Raw genomic sequence first — 23132 nt, 5'->3', positions numbered from 1 at the left:
CATAGAAATAGTTGGACCTTTTATTTATATGATAAACGCTATCTACAAACAAAAGTTAACTACATCTAAAGGGAAATGCTAGAGGCATTTTCAGTAGGGTCAGGAGTGTTGTTACCACTATTAATTGAAATAGTTCTAGAAATTCAGTAGCAATAAAGAAAGGAAAGGAATTCAGAAAATAAACACAGAGAAGAAAAAAATTATCACTTCTCTCAGATTATGATATTTTACCTATAAAACACCTAAACATTTGACTAAAAATTGATTGAAAAAATAACGTATAATAAAAATGACAAAACTACCTAAATCATTTTATAGATCCAGTACCGTGCCAATCACACTACCATAGGGTTATTTTAGATAACTAAACAAAATAATAACAAAATGTATGTAAAGGAACAAAAGGTTAGTATCTCAAAGGAAATCGTGAGGGGGGAAAAGTAGGAAGGAAGGGACCTAGTAGTACCACATCTCATGTGAGGATACACAGCAGTAAAAAATTTTTTAATTGGTATTGCATTTTTAAAAAAAGCAGAAAGATTTATCAATGAAACAGAAGCAGATTAGGTACGTAAGACTCAATGTCTTATGTACAATGTTCAGATCAACCCCCAAACACCACTTACTGGGGAAGGCACTTCACCATCTATCAAAAACTACTGGGAGAAATAGACTTAGACCAACGTATCAGCCAGTATCTCGCAGAGAGGTAAGACTTCAGCCAAAGTCCTCTTCACTACATAGGTTCATAGGAACTGAGATTTTTATAGATTGTTGCATAAAATGAAGTGAGAAGTACTGGGAGAACAATTGATATCATATCTACAACATTTTAAAGGGAAACGACTGCTGGTTTTAAGAACTTTGGCTAAAAAGAAAAAGAGAATCATTGAAACAAGTATCCATCCACTAAAGAGAGAGTAGAAGGAAGTTCAGAAAGTCATAGGCAAGGAAAGCAGGGCGGTGTTTTAAAACAAGTTAAACTTAATATGTCCTTTAAAAAAGCAAGTCAGTAATTGATAAATATTTATTAAGCTCCTACCGGGCACTGAGCATTGTGATAAGCACTGAGGATACAAAGAAATATAAAGGCAGTCCTTGAAGGGGTTTAGGGATGATGATAGAGAGTTCCAGAGAAGTCCAAAAGCAGTGTAACCTGTTCTGCTCCCCCTCTTTAGAGACCCTGGGGCCCATGCCCTGCTCTGCAGTCAGAGCGTCAAAGGCTACTAAAGAGATATGAGGACCAGACAGATTCAGTTTTGCAGCATATTAAGTTTCCCAAAGAAGGATCTCCATTAGATATCTCCAGTAAAGTCCAAAAGCAATGCAGATGGAAAGAAACAAGGATCCATATATAATCTTTTTTATCTTTTTTTGTGGGAATGTTTTTGGTTGTTAATGTTAATTAAATTCGTAAGAATAAAGGCATGGAGATAGGGATGAACATTTGATTTGATTAAAAATAGTATGTGATCCAACTGGTACTTGAGATAGTCCAACTGTGTTCAGTTCTGAGAACCATATTTTAGGAAACATGTTGATGAATGGCTAAAAGAGACCAGCCAGAATAGTGAAGGGACCTAAAGTTAAGCCATTTTTATCAATGAAAGGAACTGTTTGTTTATGTTTGTTGTTCACGTGAAAAAGTTAAAGCCAGGATGGTGAGAAGGAGGGGAGAAATGATAGCTGTCTCAAAACAGTTAAAGGGGTGACATGTAGAAAAAGAATTGTACCTGTTCTGTTTGGTGTCCCAGAGGGCAGAAGTAAGATTAGTGGTTGGAAGTAGCGCACGGTTAGGCTTGATGAAAGAAAAAATTTGCTAAAAATGAGAGATTATCCAAGAGTGAAATGGGCTTCCTTGGAAGACAAGTGGGTACCCTCTCACTGAAGACTTCAGTTAAAGCCTTGATTTGTGTGTTACTTTATTGATGGAATTCTTGTTCAGATATGGGTTCAGGTATGGACCAGATAGCCTCTGAGGTCCCTTCTAACTCTGAAATTCTGTCAATATATCCCTTTAAAGAGGATATTTACTGTATTTTGACTAGATTTTACATCTTAAAAGCCCCAGTTGCAGCTTAAGCTTAATATTGTTATTAATAATAATAGCTTACTATTATTAAGGTTTAAATAGTACTAAGACTTTTGGGATAGTGCATTAAATACAGATTTGGTTTAAATATTATCTTAAATATAGTATATGTTACTATTGATCAATCATTAAACATTTACTAAGTGCCTACTATTTGCCAGCTCCTCTGCTTAAGTTCTGAGGATACAAAAAGAGGGAAAAGAAAGTCCCTGCTCTCATTACAATTTAATGAAGCAAACAACATGCAAATAAATACATACAAAGCAAACTATATACAGGATAAATGGGAAATAATTAACAGGGTACTGTAGTTACGAGGGGTTAGGGAAGGCTTCCTGTAGAAGGTAGTATTTTACTTGAGAAATCAGTAGTTGGCATAAAAGAGGGAGAGCATTCTAGGCCTAGCGGACAGCGAGAGAGAATGCCCAGAACTTGTTCCTGGAGCAGCCAGATGGAGAGTCATTGGATCAAAGAATACATGTTGAGAAATAAAGTTTAAGAAGATTGGACAGGTAGAAGGAGACCACATTATAAAGGGCCTTGAATGTCAAACCGAACATTTTGTATTTGCTCTTGGTTGCAATAGAAAGCCATTAGAGTTTATTGAGTAGGGGGAAGACCCAATTAGACCTATGTTTTAGGAAAATCCTATTAGTGACTGAATGGATCAGGGAGCAGCTTGAGGCAGGAAACACCACCAGCATGTTATTGCAATAAATCCAAGTGTGAGATGATGAGGGCCTACACTAGAGTAGTGTCAGTGTCAGAGGAAGGGATTGCCCGGGGTGGGGGGGAGAGGCCAGGGAGAACATACTAACATATTACAGAAATGTTGCTGAGGTGAAGTCAACAGGTCTTGGCAACAGCTTAGACATGGTGAGGAGAGGGGAATGAGAGATTGAGAGGAGTTTAGGATGCTTCCTAAGTTGGGAGCCTGAGGAAATTTGAGGATGATATTGCCCTCTCACAGTCCTTATTAAACTGTGGGTTTTAACCCCACATGGGATCACGATCCACAATTTAAGAAATGCTAAAAGGAAAGCCCTGCTCTACAGTAACAGGGAAGGTAGGAGGAGGGGAAGCTATAAGAGGAAAAACAGTGAATTCTGTTTTCAACATAATGAGTTTAAGATGTCTTCTGGATATCTCATTCAAGATAAAATTAATTTCAAAGTGTTAGATAGCCATACAAAAAGATAAAATAACACCCATAGCAAGAATTAGGAAAATACTTCCATTATGGAAAGTAAACCTCATTTCAGACACAGTGGACTATTAACATATATAGTGTATTCTATCTTCCATTCTCTATAAAGATCAAAAACTTTTGAGCTCTTTTAAAATTAATCTTCATGGTACTTCCAAGGAATAGTTGTGTTGGTTAACAAGAATTCATATTTTTAACTCTTTAACATTTTCAAAGTACTTTCCTCACAACAACCCCATGAAGCAGGTAGTGTGAGAATTATTATCCCTCATTACTGATGAAGAAGCTTAGACATGATCACCTAGCTGGTAATTGGTTGAGGCTAAATTCAATCCCATATCTTCCAACTCCAAGTCTAACACTATACTATGGGAAAGTAGCAAAGAATGAGAAAAATCTTTTAGTCTAAGGCTGTGTTGAGGTCAACAGTCTAAGATTTTAGACTCAGGTTGCTTTGATTCAAATTAGTTGTCATTATTTCCTAGATATCCTTATCCAATTGTTCATCAAATTCCTTGCATAAAGCTGTGCTTTATGAAATAACGTTAACTAAGTAGAAACTCTGGTTCGTATAGCATCTTTATGGAATTGGGGAACCAATAAATGACAGTGTTGAACCTAAATTCTTTAAATTTCTATAAGAATATTTTCTGAAAGTATTAGATTAAAATGAAAGGTAGTGTTGCATTATGTATGTATAAAAGGCTGGCCTCAGAGTCACAATGACCTAAGTTTATGTCTCACCTGACACACTGGCTTTGCGAACCTACATAAATCACTGAACCTTTCAGTCAGTATCCCAGACAAGGCTCTAAGATTATATGTCATGGATCTGTGTTAGTAGAATTCTCCATCTGTGTCTCCCTACAGTGATGAAATCATAGTTCTGAACCCTCCCCCCCCCAAAAAAATTCCCAACCAGAATGAAATGAGTGTGTATGTATGTATGCATGCATGTATGTATGTATTCTCTGTACCTCTTTCAGAGAGAGAGAAAATGAGAGAATGAGAATGTGTACATTCTGCTGGGAAAAAGCTGTTATGATTTCATAGTAATAAATGATGATAAAAAGTAATAATCCAATTTGTTTTTACTGTTAGCCTGCAAGCCCTGGACAGCCACCTTCTCCGCTTCTCAGACAGTGTGCTTCAGTCTTAGAAACTATTGTTAGAACTGTACCAGGTCTTCTGCAAGCTTTCTTCCTAATTGCAAAAGTGAAGTATTTATCAGGTAATGTATATCTTTAAAATTAATCTTAATCTTTTAAGTGACATTTTGCTCATTATCATATTGACAAAGTGGGTGTTTAAATAGGTTAAATAAACAAATTATATGGTTATCCTTCATGTGCATATATGTATGTATATTTGATTCAGATTAAAACAAAGTAGTACAGCATTTATTCTTTTGGATTATTCTTTAGATTTTTATTAAATAATGTTAATCACTGATCATCAGATAGACTCTTGGAAAAAGACAATCATACCAGACTTGAGACTGTGAATAAGAATATTAAGTCTAGATTAGTATTTCAAATTCAGGACAGCTGTGACTGCAAGCATTATTTTCTAAAGGTTTGGAGTGCATTCAGTAGTTACCTTCTTTGACTAGCTTTTACATTCTGAAGATATCACAGTTATCACAGAAGCTATGTAGGTAGAAGTATAAGCATAGGTAGCATTTAATATGTCTTTTTATGTTCCTACATTCTTGGATGCTGAATAAAAATTAATTAGCCCTAAAAAGCCCTTAGGGAAGAAACCAGTTTTAAGGAATTTACCATCTTAATCCAATAATTTTTATTTTGTGGAGTAGAAAGAACGCTGGACTGTGAATCAGGACACCTGATTTCTAGTCCAAGCTCTACCACTGCTACGTAGCTCAGTGATATACTGCTAGTTACATAGCTTCTTTGGGTGTCCATTTTCTCTTCTGTAATAAATGAGAGGGTTTTCAATAAATTAGTGGTTTCCAATGCAAATGGAAAATTTTACGTTTCAGCAAATCTTTCAGTATTGTTTAAATTTCTGTTTTCACAATGATTTTAAATTACATACTTCTTTGACCAAACTTAGAAAAATTCACTTTGAAATCCATGGACTGTATGCAGAAATCCCTTCTAGGATTCATGCCCCAATTCAGTTCAGTTGTAGAGTTATTGGATGATAATTTCATTGAGCTACTTTTGTATGATAAAACTGAGGACTTATGTTACTATGGTTAATTTATTTAGCATTTTTCTTTATTCTATGAATTAATATAAATTAACCACAATCTAATGATACCTCATTTAATGAATTTTCTGGAAATCAAGTTCATTTAATTAAAGATAGTCATATTACATGGGTACCATTTCTTCCCTCCAAAAAACAGAAGCCTTCACATATTGTGTTCCAGCTAAAGGAAGATGGAGTACAGCTATGCAGAGCAAAAATATTTTCATAAACTATTCATTTGTGAACAGGGGTCAGTGCTAGATAAAGCTGTCTTGAGTATCCCTTAATTCCTAGAATTCTTACCAATCTGTTACCTTCAGGTCAAACTCTAACCGTCTTCTCTTACCATAACTGAAAAGGAGCTGATAGTATTTATTTATGTTTCTCTTTTAACTAACATGAATTAAATAAATAGTTTTATAACCATGAATTCTAGAGCAAAGCTAACTAACCTATGACTTTGTCTTTGTGAGAGCTAAAAGCACTAATCATCCAGAAATATATTTGATTGTCTCCTATAGAAACATCTCTAAGCACTTAATTGCTTGAATTATGATTTACTTTGATGTTTTGTTTGCATTATTAGGTAATATCGAAGCATCCCAAAGTAACCTAAAGCATTGCCTGAAACACAATCCTTCCTATGCAGATGCTCATCTTCTCATGGCTCAGGTTTATTTGTCTCAAGATAATTTTAAAATGTGCTCTCAATCTCTTGAACTTTGTTTGAGTTATAGTTTTGAGGTGAGTTCTCCAGACTTAAATGGATAAGATTGCTACTCTCATGAGACTTAAGTAAATTTTAAGGATTATTTAATTTTAACCCAATTTTTTTAACTTAATAATTTAAATTTATATATTTTATGTTAGGGTGAAATGAAAGCTGTTAAAAATTTTCAAACCTCTTAAATTGTAGAAAAATGGTGACAAATCCTGTCACTAATTTTGTATATTGACTGAGAAATTTTGGAATTATGGTATGATGTACTTTGTAAAATAATGTCATAATTTAGCTCTATCTTGTCATTTTGAATGTCATCATATGGCTTAAGGTGTAAGTATGCTGTATTTTTATCCTGGTTATTTTTGTATAATTATCCTTTAGTATTGTGTCCTCCAACATTGAAAGCAGAGTTCAGGTTCTTCTTAAACTAATTTCAAAGGAAAAGGCTACCCTCATCATGTGCCCAGGTAGGGATTCCAGAATTTTCTAGTAATAGTGACTCATAGAATCATAAGCCATTTTGGTAAAGCCTTAAAGTTACATGTAGGGAGTGCAATCTATGCTATTTCATAGGGCAACTGAGAGATCTCTCACATCCTCACTCTTCTAAACAGTGGAGCTTATTTTTCATTATTCCTGACATCTTCTTCATTGGCTTTCTTATGTTTCAATATTGTCTGAGTTAGTCCTCTGTATGCTTACTTTCTTAGAGGTCTTTGTAGTCTCCAGCATAGAAACCTGTCTCATGTAACTTTTATGTACAAAAGTAGTATCAAGGCTCTAGCTCTACTCCCAAAGCCCATAAAATACCTGTAAAAAATGATTCTAAACAAATTCTAGAGCAGAAGAAGCCACAAAACGACAGAATGAAAGAGATTTCAAGACCAAGACAGCCTGGAAGACCAACAGGAAAGGTCTGTCGCACTGGGCTCAGAGCTGAGAGCAGACTTCAGGGTGCAGAATCACAGGTAGCCTCTGTGGTTCCCAGATCTCTCACCCCACAAATGCCAAAGACAGTTTCAAAGGTCAGTAAAAAAGCTCTTTCACCTGGGTGAAAGGGAAATACTGTCTGGCCCCAGCTCTAGGGCGGCGAAAGCCACTATAGCAGCAGCTTCCACTTTTGGAGCCCTCAGCCTAAAGACCCTTGGGGGAATTGAGCAGTTGATCTGGATCTCAGTCTTGGGTGGTCCTGGGGTGGGGAGGAACACTGACATGGTGGAGCTGGTGGAGGCTCTGGAAAGGGAATTCTGTTTGTTGATCCTGGGCAGAAAAGCTTGTGGTTGCTCCCAGACCACAATGCGGGCCAGGAGAGGAGTAAACTCCTCTCCTTTGACTGTGCCACCTTGGAAGAACTGAGAACTTACAGATCTTTAGAGTATACCTTTCACTTGACAAAGGACTCAAAAGTCAAGTACTGGCTTGGAAAATGCCCAAAAAAGGGAAAAAAAATAAGACTATAGAAGGTTACTTTCTTGGTAAACAGGTATTTTCTTCCATCCTTTTGGATGAGGAAGAACAAAGCATAGCATCAGAGGAAGACATAAAAGTCAAGGCTTCTACATCCAAATCCTCCCAAAAAATATGCAGTGGTCTCAGGCCATGGAAAGAGCTCACAAAAGATTTTGAAAATCAAGTACGAGAGGTGGAGGAAAAATTGGGAAGAGAAATGAGAACGATGCAAGAAAATCATGAAAAGAGAGTCAACAGCTTGCGAAAGGAGACCCAAAAAAATGCTGAAGAAAATAACACCTTTTGGGCCAAATGAAAAAGGAGGTTCAAAAAGCTCAATGAAGAAAATAGTTCTTTAAAAATTAGAATGGAGCAGATGGAAGCTAATGACTTTATGAGAAACCAAGAAATTACAAAACAAAGCCAAAAGAATGAAAAAATAGAAGACAATGTGAAATATCTTATTGGAAAAACAACTGACCTGGAAAATAGATCCAGGAGAGATAATTTAAAAATTATTGGTTTACCTGAAAACTATGATGAACAAAGAGCCTAGATATCATCTTCCAAAAAATTGTCAAAGAAAACTGCCCTGATATTCTAGAACCAGAGGGTAAAATAGAAATGGAAAGAATTCACTAATCACCTCCTGAAAGAGTTCCCAAAAGGAAAACTCCTAGGGATATCGTAGCCAAATTCCAGAGTTCCCAGGTCAGGGAGAAAATATTAAAAGCAGCCAGAAAGAAACAATTCAAGTATTGTGGAAATACAATGAGGATAACACAGGATTTAGCAGCTTCTGCACTAAGAGATCGAAGGGTTTGGAATATGATATTCCAGAGGTCAAAGGAGACAGAATTAAAACCAAGAATCACCTACCCAGCAAAACTGAGTATAATATTTCAGAGGAAAAAATGGAATTTCAATGAAATAGAGGACTTCCAAGCATTCTTGTTGAAAAGACCAGAGGAGAGAGAACATCCCAGGCATGGAGACTTGCCAATTAAAGTGCATGGATAGTGTTGTACAAGGAAGCCAACATCAATGGAACAAAGAATAAAAATTTGAGAAAGTTAGAAAAACAGAAAAGGACTTATGAAGGGCCAACCACAGTATTATCATTGATCTTATAGATAATAGGGAGCCACTAGAGTTTATTGAATAGGGGGATAATGTTGCCATACCAGTGCTTTAGGAAATCTCTTTGATGACTTAGTGGAAGATGGACTGAAGTAGGAAAAGAATTGAGTAACAGTGAAACCAACCAGAAATTTATTGCAATATTCGAAGTGTGACATGATTTAAGGGTAGCACCAGCATCACAGGAGAGAAAGAGGAGCATATCAGAAATGTTGCAAAGGTAGAATTCACAGGCCATGACAATATGTTGGATATGGTGGTGAAAGAGTGAGGAGTAGAAGGTAGCGCTTAGGTTGTGAACCTGGGAGACTGGGAGGATGATTGTGCCCCTGACAATAATAGGGAATTTAGGAAGAAGGTAGGATAGGGAGGTGGGGCAAGATAACAAGTTTGTTTTTTGAACATATGAATTTAAGATGTCTACCAGACATCAAGTTCAGGATGTCTCCTATATAATTGGAGATGTGAGATTGAAAGTTAGAAGAGGTTAGGCCTAGATAAATAAATCTTGGAATCATTGATATAGAGATGACAATTAAAAACATGGAAGCTGATGAGATCGTCAAGTGAAATAGCATAAATGAAGAAGAGAAGAGGGCCCAGGATAGAACCCTTTAGGACATCCGTGTTTACAGGAGTGTTTACATGGATAAAGATTTAGCAGAGGAAAGGGAGGAGCAGTCAGAGAGGTCAGGTCCTCCTCAGGAAGGAGGAGAACTTGGAGAGTACATTGTATAGAAACCAGAGAGAATATAGTATCGAGGAGAGACTAATTGACAGCGTTAAAGTTACAGAAAAGTCAAGAAAGATGAGGGTTGAGAAAAGGTTTTTAACTTTGGCAGTTAAGAGATGATTAGTAATTTTGGAGAGTTGTTTCAGTTTTTGTTGAATGATAAATTCAAAAGGCAGACTGCAGACATTTAGAAAGAAAAGAAGTTGAAACCAATTATAAATGTCTCAAGGAATTTAACCGAGAAAGGTAGGAGATAAATAGAATGATAACTAGTGGGGATGGATAGATCCACGAGTCAATATTTTTTTGAGAATGGGGGAATCATGGACAAAGAAAAACAGTTAAAAATATCCAATATAGTAACTATGTTTGACGGTGTATAGAATATTCTGTGCAAATAGTCTAAATATGTCCGCTGTGAAATTAAGAAATATATTTCATTATCTCTTCTCTAGGTACCTGCATTGATTTTTCCATTATTCAAGGTTCAACTTCCTTTTTGTGATTTTATTTTTTCATTTATATTATTGTAATCATCTCTCATTATTTTCATCAGTTCATATAGATTTCCCATGTTTCTCTGAATTTCTCAAGCATGTCATTTCATACTGCAAAATAATGTTGTTGCATTCCCCAATTAATGAGTAAACAATTAATGTCCACTTCTTTGTTACCAGAAAGAGGGCTGCTCCAAATATTTCTTAAAATCAATAAATACAACAAAATCTTCTATTTCTGTAGTTCTCAGTCATCTTTATAATCATAGAAAAATGCACTCTGCTTTAGCAAACTACCTATGAAAGCTTGTCTCATACTCCCTCATGATTTCATTTGGAATATCTTCATTGTGTGCATAAACTATTCTCATAAAGATTTTATGTAGAGAGATGAGAAAGCAGACATATGTATGGGTCAGTAGTTGTTAATGTCTTCTCAAGTATCCTTAAGTAAAAACATTGTGCAATGAGCTTTTTCTGTTTTTTTCTAATTTTCCTCTGTTTGCAATATCTTCGGATTTTATCTTGAAGGCCTTTCAAAATTATCACCTCCAGCACAGACTTGTTTGTTTACTTAGCTTCTTTACAGCCCATAAAACTCAACAGCAGTTTATGAGTAATAGTTATATTAAAGGTTGTTGGAGGCTTATGTTTTAAGCTATCTTATTGCTCTGTAGGGGAAGAACATTTGGAGATCCTCAATAGTAATGGTTTCCTTATATCTAATTTAAATGAATAACAATATAAAAGTGAAAAACAGGAAGGAAATAAATCTCATAAGTAAATAAGTACACGTAAACATTATGCTTTTCTAAATGATTTCATTCATCTTAAATGTGTGCTGTCATTTTAGCATTTTAAAATTATCTCCAAATAATTAAAGCGTGTCAAAATATTTTCAGGTAAGAGAATATCCTTTATATCATTTAATAAAAGCTCAGTTGCAGAAGAAAATGGGCCAAATAGCAGAAGCTGTTAAAACTTTGCATATGGCAATGAGTTTACCTGGGATGCGAAGAATTGGAGCTTCAAAATCTAAATCCCACCAGAAGTCTGAAGTTGATGCAAGTCATCGTTTGTCAATCTTTCTTGAATTGGTAGATGCTCATCGCTTAAATGGAGAACAGGTAGGTAGAGATATAATTCAGAGAATCTGGTCTATAGTGGTATTGGTCAGTCTTTCTTAGTAATAAGCAGAAAACAAAGATCATTTCTCTCTACCAAAAAATTCAAGAAAAAAGTATTGCCTTGAATTGCCTTGAACTGCCTGCACTTTGTTTTAGGGAGACACTTACTCAGTATCCTGAATAGTTTTTTTGGATAATAGATTTAGAGCTGGAAGGATTCTCAGATGTCATGTAGTCCATTCTTTCATTTCATAGGTGAGGAAACTGAGGCCTAGGGAAGTTAAATAATTTGCTCAAGGTCATATAGGTAAGTCAATGTCAGACAGAATTTTAACCCAGGCCCTCTTACTCCAGAACTCATATTCTTTCCACTGTTATCACGCTGCATCGTATCTAAAAGCATACAACTTTTAAATAACATGAGGAGACATCAGGTCTCTTTACCATCTTGGTTTCTATTGATTAAACAAATATTATAATGTGCTTATGATTATGCTCCTAATTGATTAAACATTATAAGGTCCTATTGATTAAAACAAACTAATATTATATGATATTGAATTCAACAAATGCTTACTTCCCTATTTGTTTTGACGACACTACCATCCTTTTTTCTCCCTGGTTTGTATCTTCAACATTATTCTTAACTCCTCATTTTCCCTCATCCAACATAACTAATCAGTCACCAAATCCTGTCTTCTCCTCCTCAATTCTTGCCCTTATATTAGGGGACTCGAACATGCATATTGATACTTCCTCAAACACGTTTACCTCCTAGTTCATCAACCTGATCATTTCCCATGACTTAGTTATTCCACCCCATTTCAGCTACAGGGATCTTGCCGTCATCCCCAAATGCTCCGCTACCAAGTTTAGGAACTTCGAAATTTTCTTAGCTGGTCACAATCTTTTGTCATTCCCTATGCTTTGCAACTCCAAATCCTGTTCTTCAACCTCTCTATTCTTTCCTAAGTCATCGCCTCTGCACTGGATTTACTTTCCTTATCCTGATTCCATGGTGAACCAGTTCAGTTCTCCATTGTCCTTTTCTCTTAAATCCCTTGTACCTTTATCCTACCATCAATGTGCTCTATCAAGCTTCAGCCCTGGATTACTCTTACCATTCAGTGCCTTTGCATCTATTCACTTACTGCCAAATGAAGCTGGAAAAAGTCACAAAACCACCTAACTGAATCCATTTCAAATTTATGTTATGTAAGCTCAACAGAGCCCTCCTTCTTCAGGCTATCTTGTATTTCTTTTGTATTCATTATGTGTATTTTTGTATACGTACATGTTGTTTCGCATGATACGGCATAAGTTCTTTGAGGGCAGGAAGGTAGTGCAATGGATAGAATAAAGGACCTGAAGTCAGGAAGACCTGGATTCAAGTCCCACCTCAGATAAATTATTAGCTGATTAGCTAAATCATTTAAACTCTATGAGATTCTGTTTTCTTGTGTATAAAAAGAGGGAATTGGGCTCAGTGGCTTCTAAGTTTCCTTTTAGCTCTAAATCTATGATGGAATGATGCTTTGATTTTTTTTGTCTTTATGGTCCCAGCACTTAACACAGTGCCTGAGAAATAATTAGCACTTAAGAAGTGTGCTGAATGATTGATTTCCTTGTCCTAAGTGCTAGGGATAGAGCCCTTTCCCTCATCAAGCTTATAGTCTTTAGGAAATTAATTCCATAAAGATGCTATAAACCTAAGAATGTATTAGAAAACAATAATTGGGAGATGAACTGGGATATACCTATAACAGCAAACTTAAGAAATCAAACATTCTTTTACTCATGGCCAATAGTGTTTTAAGAAACAGTTTGAACTGATTTTATTTTGCTTTGTTTGGTTATGATTTGTACTGTGATTTCATTAGTCTAGGGAACTCTTTATCAATGCAGATTCTGACTAATTCACATTCTTAACTTACAACCTTAGAGAATTGCCAGGGACATTTAGAGAGTAACTAACCTGTTAATTGTCATACATGTAGTGTATATTAGATGCAGGACATGAACCTTAGTTTTTTGACTCATATCTCCTCTGCCTTGCATATCAGTTATAAAAAATAGTATTTTTTCACTGGATATTACTGCTTAAAGTTCTTTTCTATACCTATTAATTCTCTATCTGTTTCCCTCACAAGGAGATTCCAGACATTGTCCTTTTCTCAGATTCCTAACATCATCTTCACTTGTCTATCACAGATTACCTAGTTTACCATTTCACTGGATTCATACCATCTAGTGGAAACTCCTTTAACTCCCTTGCTCCACTCATTCTCAGTATCATCACTGTATCTCCTTTCCTTTCTGACTGTCTCAGAGGAAGAAATACCCTCATTCCATGGCAGTTTATTTATTTATACAGTTTGGTTTATATCACTTATTCATAATTGGAAATGTATCTGTTCTCATGTACATACATTTGTATACATCTTTGCTTAAGATGTTTTCATTTCACCTGTATAGCACGAAGCAGCAAAAGTTTTGCAAGATGCCATCAATGAATTTTCTGGAACACCTGAAGAATTGCGTGTTACTATTGCTAATGCAGACTTGGTTCTTGCCCAAGGAGAGGTTGAACGAGCCTTAAGCATGCTCCGAAATGTTACACCAGAGCAGCCTTATTTTGTTGAAACCAAAGAGAAAATGGCAGACATTTATCTAAAGCATAGAAAAGAGAAAAAATTATATGTCAGCTGTTACAGGTAAAATTTTATTTCAGTCCCTTAAATTATCAACTTATCACAAGAAACTGATTTTTCAAGTGTTTTTTTCCCTAAGGCAAAGTTGTCTACTGGTTATCTTTCCTCATTCTCCCTACCTATATTTCCCCAACCCTAATTTTCCTTTATTAATAAGGTTTATTTATGACAAAATCTTCCTGTGGCTAACTTACTTTCCAAAATCTCACTACGCTTCAGTTGTAGACCCTGAATTTTTTCCTTGCAAATCATCACTGATAGGAACTTTTCTAACATAGCAGAACTTTTATAGGGGTAATAATTCTGTGGCCATTGCATTCAAAATGCCTCAGTTACCTTAGATGTCAAATTCCATCACCTAAATAACCATGAATATGCAAGAAGATTAAACAGATTCAGGGTACAAGAAGTGCTAAATAATATTTTAAATCAGTTTGTCATCTAGAAGAATGGTGTGTTTTCATTGACCAGTGATAATTGTCAAAGCTAAACTCTAAGCATGAACCCTAAGAAGTATGAAATAAACACTAGAAAAAGCTGAAAGGAGAGAAAAGGACAGGAGGTAAGAAAAGCAGGAGAGGGCTAAACTGGCAACGAACATTATAGGTAGCAGTAGGCGTGGCCAAGAGATCGACCCCATAGAAAATAGAGGTCACATGCAAGAAAAAGGAAGAAAGCATGTCATCCCAGAAAAACATAACTATTTAGAGGGATTCAGGGAAAAGTCACTTTAAAGCCAAAGTGTACCCAATACCTTTTAAAAGCTATTGCTTAAATGCAGTATAGTATTTTTTTAATAATGAGAGTGCTGGGTCATCAATAAATGTTTACTATATTCTGTTTACTAAATATGGAATCAGTTTTGGGAAAAAATTCACCCGTATTTAGGCAAACCAAAGTATATTTAAAATTTTTGAAACTTGTCACTCAAAAGTTTAGTTACCTGGAAAACTCATTCATTGGGACAAGAAAAGAGCATAGAACCTAGAAGTAGGCCAGAGGATAAAACAACCTTTGGTGTTGAAATAGGAGTCCCAAAGTACCACTCAGACAATGAAAACTGCAAAATAATGCTGAAAAGTCAAAGAATATACCCACAACACTCAAAAATAGTTCACTGGCCAAAGAGAAAGAAACGTGCAGGTTTGCATAATAATATAGCAGTATATTGCCATATATATCTTATTATAATAATATCTCATATATTTGGAAGGGGGATTCCCTGGTCAGGGTATCTTTTAGCAGTCTGATGAAGCCTATGCATGTTATAAGTTCATAAAATATATAAGATTACAGAGGAAATACAGTTACCAAAATATTTTTTAAAACAAGTTCATAAATCCCAGGTCTTTGTGTAGATGATAAGGCTTCCAAGTGCTATTGTTTGTGGGTGATATTAAACTATTGCTTGAAACTCCAGAACAGCAATTGCAGGGAGATCCATAATTACTCATAAAATCTGGCAAATAATCCATTTGGAAAAAAATGAAATGAAGGAAACATGAATGCCATTTGTTTAGAGTTTTGTTTGTAGCTAGATAAGGGAATCTACCAATACACGTATTTGATAGAATCATTGCAGATGTACAGTGAGCTGGGCTCAGAATTGAGTTAGAGGAACAGAGCAGACTAGCTTGCATTTAGGAAAATGTGTAATGCTTTTAGTCATTCTAAGCTTTACCCTAACACAATGACCCATGTTTTAAACCTTTATGTTCTCCCAGCCACAAGCATATTATTTCAAATCTCAGAACATCATATTCTATGAACCATCAACATTTCAGGTGACCCAAAGGGTAATGGGGACATAAATGTTAGGCACAAACAGTATGGCTTATTTCTGATGATAGTCTGTGCTTAACCAGTGATTTAAGGGACTTGTAGGAAAAAGACATGTGAAATCACATGTCAAGAAGGAGGAGTAACAGACAGCCAGAGTACTCCTCTTACATCTAAGAAATGTAAAAAGACCTAGAGAGAGTCTTTCAGTATATTAGGTGGATCCTTTGTGAAAGACCTGTTGGGAAACAAGGACAAGAATATGCAGTATGAGAAGTCATGGATGAGTTGTAGTGTGCCCTGATGAAGGGGGTCCCCATGGTTCCATTGAAGTACTATGATAATAGAGGAAATCTTCAGTTAACTGCATCCAGTTAACTAGAATCCTTAAGTAGAATTGCTTTGGTTATTCCTTTTCAGGAGAAAGAAGCAAATGATGGCACAATATTTAAATATAAGGACTATAGTTCTTAAAAAGCAGTATTGAGAGGCTTTTATCATAAAAATGCAGGTTCGAATTAATCTCAGCTGTACTCTACAGTAAAATCTCAGTTTTGCTTGGAGGCTAGCCATCTGGAATTGTCATAGAACCTAGAAGTAGGCCAGAGGATAAAACAAAACAACCTTTGGTGTTGAAATAGGAGTCCCAAAGTACCACTCAGACAATGAAAACTGCAAAATAATGCTGAAGAGTCAAAGAATATACCCACAACACTCAAAAATAGTTCACTGGCCAAAGAGAAAGAAACGTGCAGAGATTGGCTTTGTATTGTCTGTAACAAATGAAAACTGAGAATTCCAGTAAAAACACCATGGGACCCAAGAGAAAAGAAAAGGGAATAGGTTGTAAGAGATTAGAAGCATAGAAGGTTATGGCGTCAGTGAACAACAGATATCAGAGAAAAACTGATATCAGAGAAAAAAAGAGCTCAAGACAAAAATACAGTAGATAAAATACCTCTGCATGGGAAAAGCAGTATTTTTATATCTTCTCTGACTTTTCTGTCCTTTATGGAGCAGGAAGGGCTAAAAAACATTCATTTGAACCTTAATAGTTGATAGAATGATCATATCAATAAATCAAAAAGTATTTATTAAGTGCCTACTATTTGCCAACATAGCACACTAGATAAAAACCTAAACTTAAAGCCATTAAGATCTGAATTCAAGTTATTTCTCTGACAAATACCTGGTAAGTATATGACTCTTGGTAAAGTCACTTAAGTCTCCCAATATTCTACATGACTCTCCAAGCCTAAGAGTTACAGAGAAGGTTCTGATCTGCATTAATAAGAGGGAGTTTCCTCACCTAAGAGTTACCTATATAGCTCTCAAATCACAAGTCCAATCCCTGTCCTTATCCTTATGTGCCAGATGCTTCACTAGGTATTGGGAATACGTATGAAGAATTAAACAATCCCTTCTCTCAAGGATTAATATTCTATAAGATGAGACATCATATACATGTGTAAGTATCTGTAGTATAAATATAAAGGGAGAACATTAAATTAGAGATTTGAGAAAGCCTTCATGTAAAAGGTAGTATTTTGAACTGCATCTTAAAGAATTTCTTTGGGGCAAAGATGAGGAGGGACTTCATTTCAGGCATGGGAGACAACTAGTGCAAAGCCATAGAGATGGGAGATGGCATGATGCATATGAAGAACGAAGAGAATGCCAGTATGGCTGGGCCATACTGTATGGGGTGGGGATTAATATATAATGAAAGTGAAGACACAGGTTGGGGCAAAGTAGTGAATGACTTTAAAATATATTAGCCAACATTTATTTAGTGCTTTAAGTTTATAAAGTACTTAATGTTTATTATCTCATTTGTTCTGCTCAAAAATCCTGTGGATTTTTGTTACCTGTAATATCCAAGGAGGTGAGGAGATTGAGAATCAGTGAGATTGTGAGTTTCCCATGGTAACATACCTAGTAAATATCAGAGTTATGGTTCACGCCCTCTTCTGCCTGCCGAGGGGTATTCAGTTCAGCTGTATAGAAAATGCCTTCACTGTATCATGTACAGAAAGTTATTACCTCATAGTCTACATAAATGTTCATAGATCAATACTCTATTGGCTTTCCTTATAGAAAGATTCATTAAGGCAACTGTTTAAATTCTTTGAAGATTCTGATAGCTGATGCCATTGAATGTTGTTTCATCTTGCACACAGCTAAATTAAAGCATTCAGATCAAATTTTATATATAAGTGGTTTTCACTAAAGATCAAAGAATGTTCCTGTCACTCAATATTAATTAAAAAGGTAAAACATTTTTATAAGCAAGTTCAGATGAATTAGCTTTGTTTATGCATAAGCTAGAAACCTTTTTTAGAGCATTGGTGGGGATGAGAGTTATCCTCAAATAGTTGAGGGGCTGTCATGTGAGCAAGATTGGAAGAAAGAGATCGTAGGATTTAGAGCTGGAGGGGACTCCCTGAGTCAACAAATACTTGGTCTTCTTATCAACCATAGAGAAATGGCAACTGTGGACAGTGGTGGTTTAGAATATAAACACATTTACAGATTCCTGCAGAGGAGGACAGTTGACGACTGAGTGGTATTACTTTATGAAATATCTAGAAGAAATGGAGCTTTAAGTACTATATAAACGTGAATTTTTATTGGTGGCTGTGAATGTTTTTTTATGCCATCCTTCTCATTGTAATTTCATTACCCATCCTTATAGAATAGGGTATTTTTTCAGAATATTTATTACTGTTAGATAGATTTCCTGAAAAAATGGATCTATATTTGATGCTATACAAGGTATCCCAAAAGTTTTTGTCAAGTTTTAAACTTTTAACAGCTTAAACTATTGGAATACCCCATTATGACTTTAATTTGTGTTATAACGTTAAAGATGCCATTTTTAGTGTTGCTTTTGTTTGAAATGCGCTTCAGTGTTAAATATGAACAAGAAAATTATGCTTCAGTATCCTGTCTCCAAAGTGTTCATGCAATCACAGATTTAGAGCTAGAAGGAACATCAGAGACCATCAAATCCAATTCAGTCATTTTTCAGATAAGGAAACTGAGGCCTAAGGATGTGTTTTCACCTGTCATACCTAGTAAGTCAAACCGTTGAGGCCCATGTGCTAAAAAAAAAATATGACACCATTTCTAGAATTTACAATTTACTAGGTATAAATCATGTATGATCCTGGGCAAAAACAAGATATAGACAAAGTGAATAATATATTTCTGAAGAAGACTGAAAGTAAATTTTTCTATTAGACTGTAAGTTTCTCAAAGTCAAAATTTTTTGCCTTTGTATTCTTAGTGCTCAGTGCAGTGGTTCACACATTATAGGAACTGAATAACTGCTTGCTGAATGAATAAATTTAGTCTTAATTCTCTCATTTTACAGATAAGGAAACTGAGGTGCAGAGAATGGAAGTAATTTGGCCAAAGATGTAGAGGTTGATGAACCAGGATTTGAAACCATGTTTTAAAGTCTGACTCCAAATCCATTGTTCTTTCCACTATGCTTAATCTTAAGAAAATTTCACAAAGATCTGACTTCTTGTGGGAGATGGGAGATTGGGTAAAGGAGATCAACATGAGGAGTTTCAGAGAAAACTAGATTCTTTACATTTTATTTTCCTACTCTATGCATATTAAAATGAAGATGAATATGCAAATGCCCCTGATAGCCTTCGAGAAAACCTCAGAATGACTAAGGACAAAGACCTAACCCTACCTAGGCTGTTGCTTCCGATTTCTTCTTATGCCTGACACCAGTTCATATGGAATCACTGTGCCCAAAATTTACCTCCTTCACCTTTTGGAGATGGACTAAACTCTTTTTGTGGAGTTTAGCCATAAAATACAGGAGTGATATGAATCAGAGTTAGCAGGGATGGATGAACCAAGAAAGGGATTTTTGCTGATGGGGGAGGCATGGGAATGTGTTTAAGAAAAGGGAAGCAGCCAGTAGATGAGGAGAGGCTGAAGGTAAGTGAGAGTGAGGATGATAAAGGAGACAATCTACTAGAGGAGTTGGGATAAAATGGGATCACTTCTACATATTAGGCTTGGCAAAGAGAAGACTCACTTATTCATGTCAGACAGATCTAGAAATAGAGATAGTGGCAAAAGGCCTCTGAAATGTGTGAGATGAGAGGAAAAAGAGGGATCTAATGCAAATGGCCTCATTTTTTTCAGTGAAATATGAGACAGGGTTCTCAGTTGAAATGGGTTGGGGGAGCCATGGAAGTTTTTAGGAAGGGTAAAAAGATTTAGAAGAGCCACTGTAGTGAGGGGCTTAGTGAGTAAATTAGGGAGGTTGAAAAGAATTGACATTACTATAATAAGGGACTAGTGTAGGATATGTAACAAATCTGTATTGGATTCAGTCAGAATGGTTATATAATTTTCTCTTTATTTAGCAAATAAGTGAAGGCAATGGATAATGAAAGTAACCTAAGAGTGAGATTTGGCAGGACACAATTGACAATAAGATAAAAAACAAGAGACTCAAGAGAAGAGGTCATTGTGTAGAGTTGAGCTGGTTCACCAGAAATTCAGGATGGGGAAAGGAGAAAAATGTGACTTGTACAGAGGTTATAGCCTGGGAGAAAACTGAGGGATCAAGGGATTGGAGGTCACAGTGTAGACAAAGGGTAAGATTTAGTATTAGAAGGCAGAAGGAGTGGTAAAAAGTCAACAGAATGTGATCAAATACAGTACTTGCAGAAGATGCATTTATGGGTAATGGCAAGGTCAAGGGTATGATAGCAGCCACAGTGACAATAACATAACTAATGTTTACATAGCAATTGATATGTCAGGCACTTTACAAATATTGTCTCTTGATTCTCACAATTCTATTGAAGTAGGTGCTATCCCTGTTTTGCAGTTGAGGAAACTGAGGCAAACTGACTTGCCCCTGAAGGGAATTGAGAGAAATGAGAATAAAGACTTAAGCAGTGCAGGATGGGTAATGAAGTTTAGTTGATGTCCTAAGGTGGTTCAGAATCACTGGGATGGGGAGGGTATGACTAGGAAGGAGTTAATCCCTAAGTGGGAAATCTGGAGATTTTCAAAGTCAACAGTATTTTAACCTAAGGGTGAAATCCATTCGAAGCCTTGGGCAGTTCAGACAAGTTGAGGCTAAGGGGCAAGAACTTGGAGCAAAAGTTAGGTAACTTGTATGTAAATTGTTTATACTACATACTGTCTCCATTATACTCTGAGCTTCTTGAAAGCACATGTTGTCTTTTGCTTTCTTTTTGTATGCCAGGCACTTAGCATAGTGCCTGGTATATAGTAGGGGCTTAATAAATGTTTTTGACTGACAATCTACTGGCAAATATTTAGTAAGCACCAGAACTTGTAAACTTTGAGATAAACTGTCCCCAAAGCATCATAACCTAAATTCTTAACACTTCATATCTATGAACAAATAGCACATGTGAAAGAATGTTGAATGTTAGTGTTATTTGCAGTTCTTTCTATTAGCAGCATAAAAATAATATTTTGGATATTGTTGACTCATCAAAAGGTATCTACAGTGGTGAAGGAAAATAAATTTGAGAGAAAATCACTGGAAAGGCTACTTACATTATTAATTCACTAATTAATTTTCCACAAAGTTAGGTCCTGTTATACCATCCAGGAGGTCCTATTCTTTGCATATCTTCATGAAAGATGAATGACCAAAAATGAAAAAGATATCAAGATTTTTTTCCCAAGAAAACAAGTTCTGAGGTCTTTGCATTTATACATTGCTGTATACTATCTACATGTAATGGACATGAATGTATTCAGTATTCAAAATGATGACCCTCAGTCATTAAGAACAGTTCTATTTAGTTTTCCATTTTTTTAGGAAGGCAAGGATATTTCAATAAAAATACACATATATATGTATAATATATATACCCACATATACACATACATACACACATATATATACACATACATGTAGGTATATACATATATGTGTGTGTATGTATTATATATAGATGTTACATTTTAGAAATGTTTCCATCAAAAAAAATGACAAAGATTCAGAATATTCAAGCTTCAGGTATCCAGAAACTTGATTTTTTTCCAGAATGGAATGTTTTTCATATGATTCTGGGTAAGGGAGGTTTTACTGACTTCTGAAGATTCTCTCAGATGTGACTGAAGAGAAAAGATGATAGTAGATAGTGTTTATATGGAACTTTAAGGTTTGCAGAGTATTTTACAAATAGCTCTTTTTAACCTCACAACAACACTGAGAAGGTAGATTTATCATTTCCATTTTATAGAAGAGGAAACCGAGTTAAGGGTTAAGTGACTTAGCTAGAATCACACAGTGAGTATCTGAGACTGGATTTGAACTCAGGTCTTCTTGACTCCAGATGCAGTATTCTATCCACTATACTATCTAGATACTGCAATAATCTGCATCATCAAAGAAGTAGTATTTACCTGACTTACTTACTAAAAGCAAAAAACTAACCTCATATACTTTAGAAAGCTTTCTAAATATATATAAGGTTTGAAACAAAACAGAATTTCTAGTTGATACTCATTAAATCAGAAAATTCATTTAAATAGAATGGCCAATTCCCTGAGCTTGAGTCAAGATTTTACTAGCATACTTTAACTATTTTCCCTATTTTAGAAGAGATATATGATAAAATTTTGTCATAGTCTTTTTGTAAGTTTTGTACTCCAAAAATAGTTCAATGAAAAGCAAATAGTAACTACATTAATACTTATTAGTTTATCTAAATCATATACCTATGACTTGGAGAACAAGTAAGTTTTAGGATTAGATGGATATTTGGACATACATATTAAAAATAAGTTAATCAGTAAAATTTGTCTTCCAGAGACCTCGTAGAAAAATTGCCCAATCCTCATACTTTTCTTCTCCTTGGTGATGCATACATGAACATACAAGAGGTAAGAACTTGGACTGCTTCTGACTCTAAATGATTATTCTTACGGAGTACCACAAGATAGTTAAGATAGCGTAGTAAGAACTATAAGACCATCTAATTTGTTAATCATTACTGTTGAGATATACTTATAAAAATGAAATTGATTCTATTTTCACAAAAAAAATATTGATGTCATTGATGTTGGGAAGTCATCACTGAATCAGATTCCTGTGTAAAAGCAACCTCCCCTTGTTAGAGCACAGATCAAAATTAGTGCAAAGGGAGAAGAAAGAATAAAAATGAAAAAAAGATATCATAGGATTTTAAAATCTATACTTATCTATTTTAAACCATAAACCAATTTAAATAAAGCTCTGTAAGAGATCCAACCAACTAAGCAAAAGCTATTTAAGGATGAAAAATGAAAGACAACAAATAGAAGAAAAAATGGAAAACAATTTGCAGTCATTTTTGTAACCAACTTTTTAAGCAGTCAAAAATAATATAGCCACCACACTTGAATTCTAATTAATAGTTCCAGATGTGCTTTCAGAGGATGTAGAAATGGC

At 35.4% G+C, this 23132-nt stretch overlaps 1 protein-coding gene across 2 annotated transcripts in view; it reads left to right on the top strand.

Moving 5' to 3' along the window:
* TTC21B (tetratricopeptide repeat domain 21B) overlaps positions 1-23132 on the top strand; it is a 106783-nt gene that overhangs the window by 41024 nt on the left and 42627 nt on the right. For both annotated transcript variants that reach the window (XM_072612199.1, XM_072612200.1), the window contains 5 exons: positions 4401-4530; positions 6103-6260; positions 10962-11186; positions 13662-13900; positions 22513-22585. In XM_072612199.1, the coding sequence (XP_072468300.1) occupies positions 4401-4530; positions 6103-6260; positions 10962-11186; positions 13662-13900; positions 22513-22585 (825 nt within the window). The remainder of the gene's footprint in view (positions 1-4400; positions 4531-6102; positions 6261-10961; positions 11187-13661; positions 13901-22512; positions 22586-23132) is intronic.

The sequence above is a fragment of the Notamacropus eugenii genome, chromosome 5 (genome assembly GCF_028372415.1).
Source record: "Notamacropus eugenii isolate mMacEug1 chromosome 5, mMacEug1.pri_v2, whole genome shotgun sequence".
Taxonomy (NCBI): Eukaryota; Metazoa; Chordata; class Mammalia; order Diprotodontia; family Macropodidae; genus Notamacropus; species Notamacropus eugenii.
This window is presented reverse-complemented; position numbering and strand designations above follow the sequence as displayed.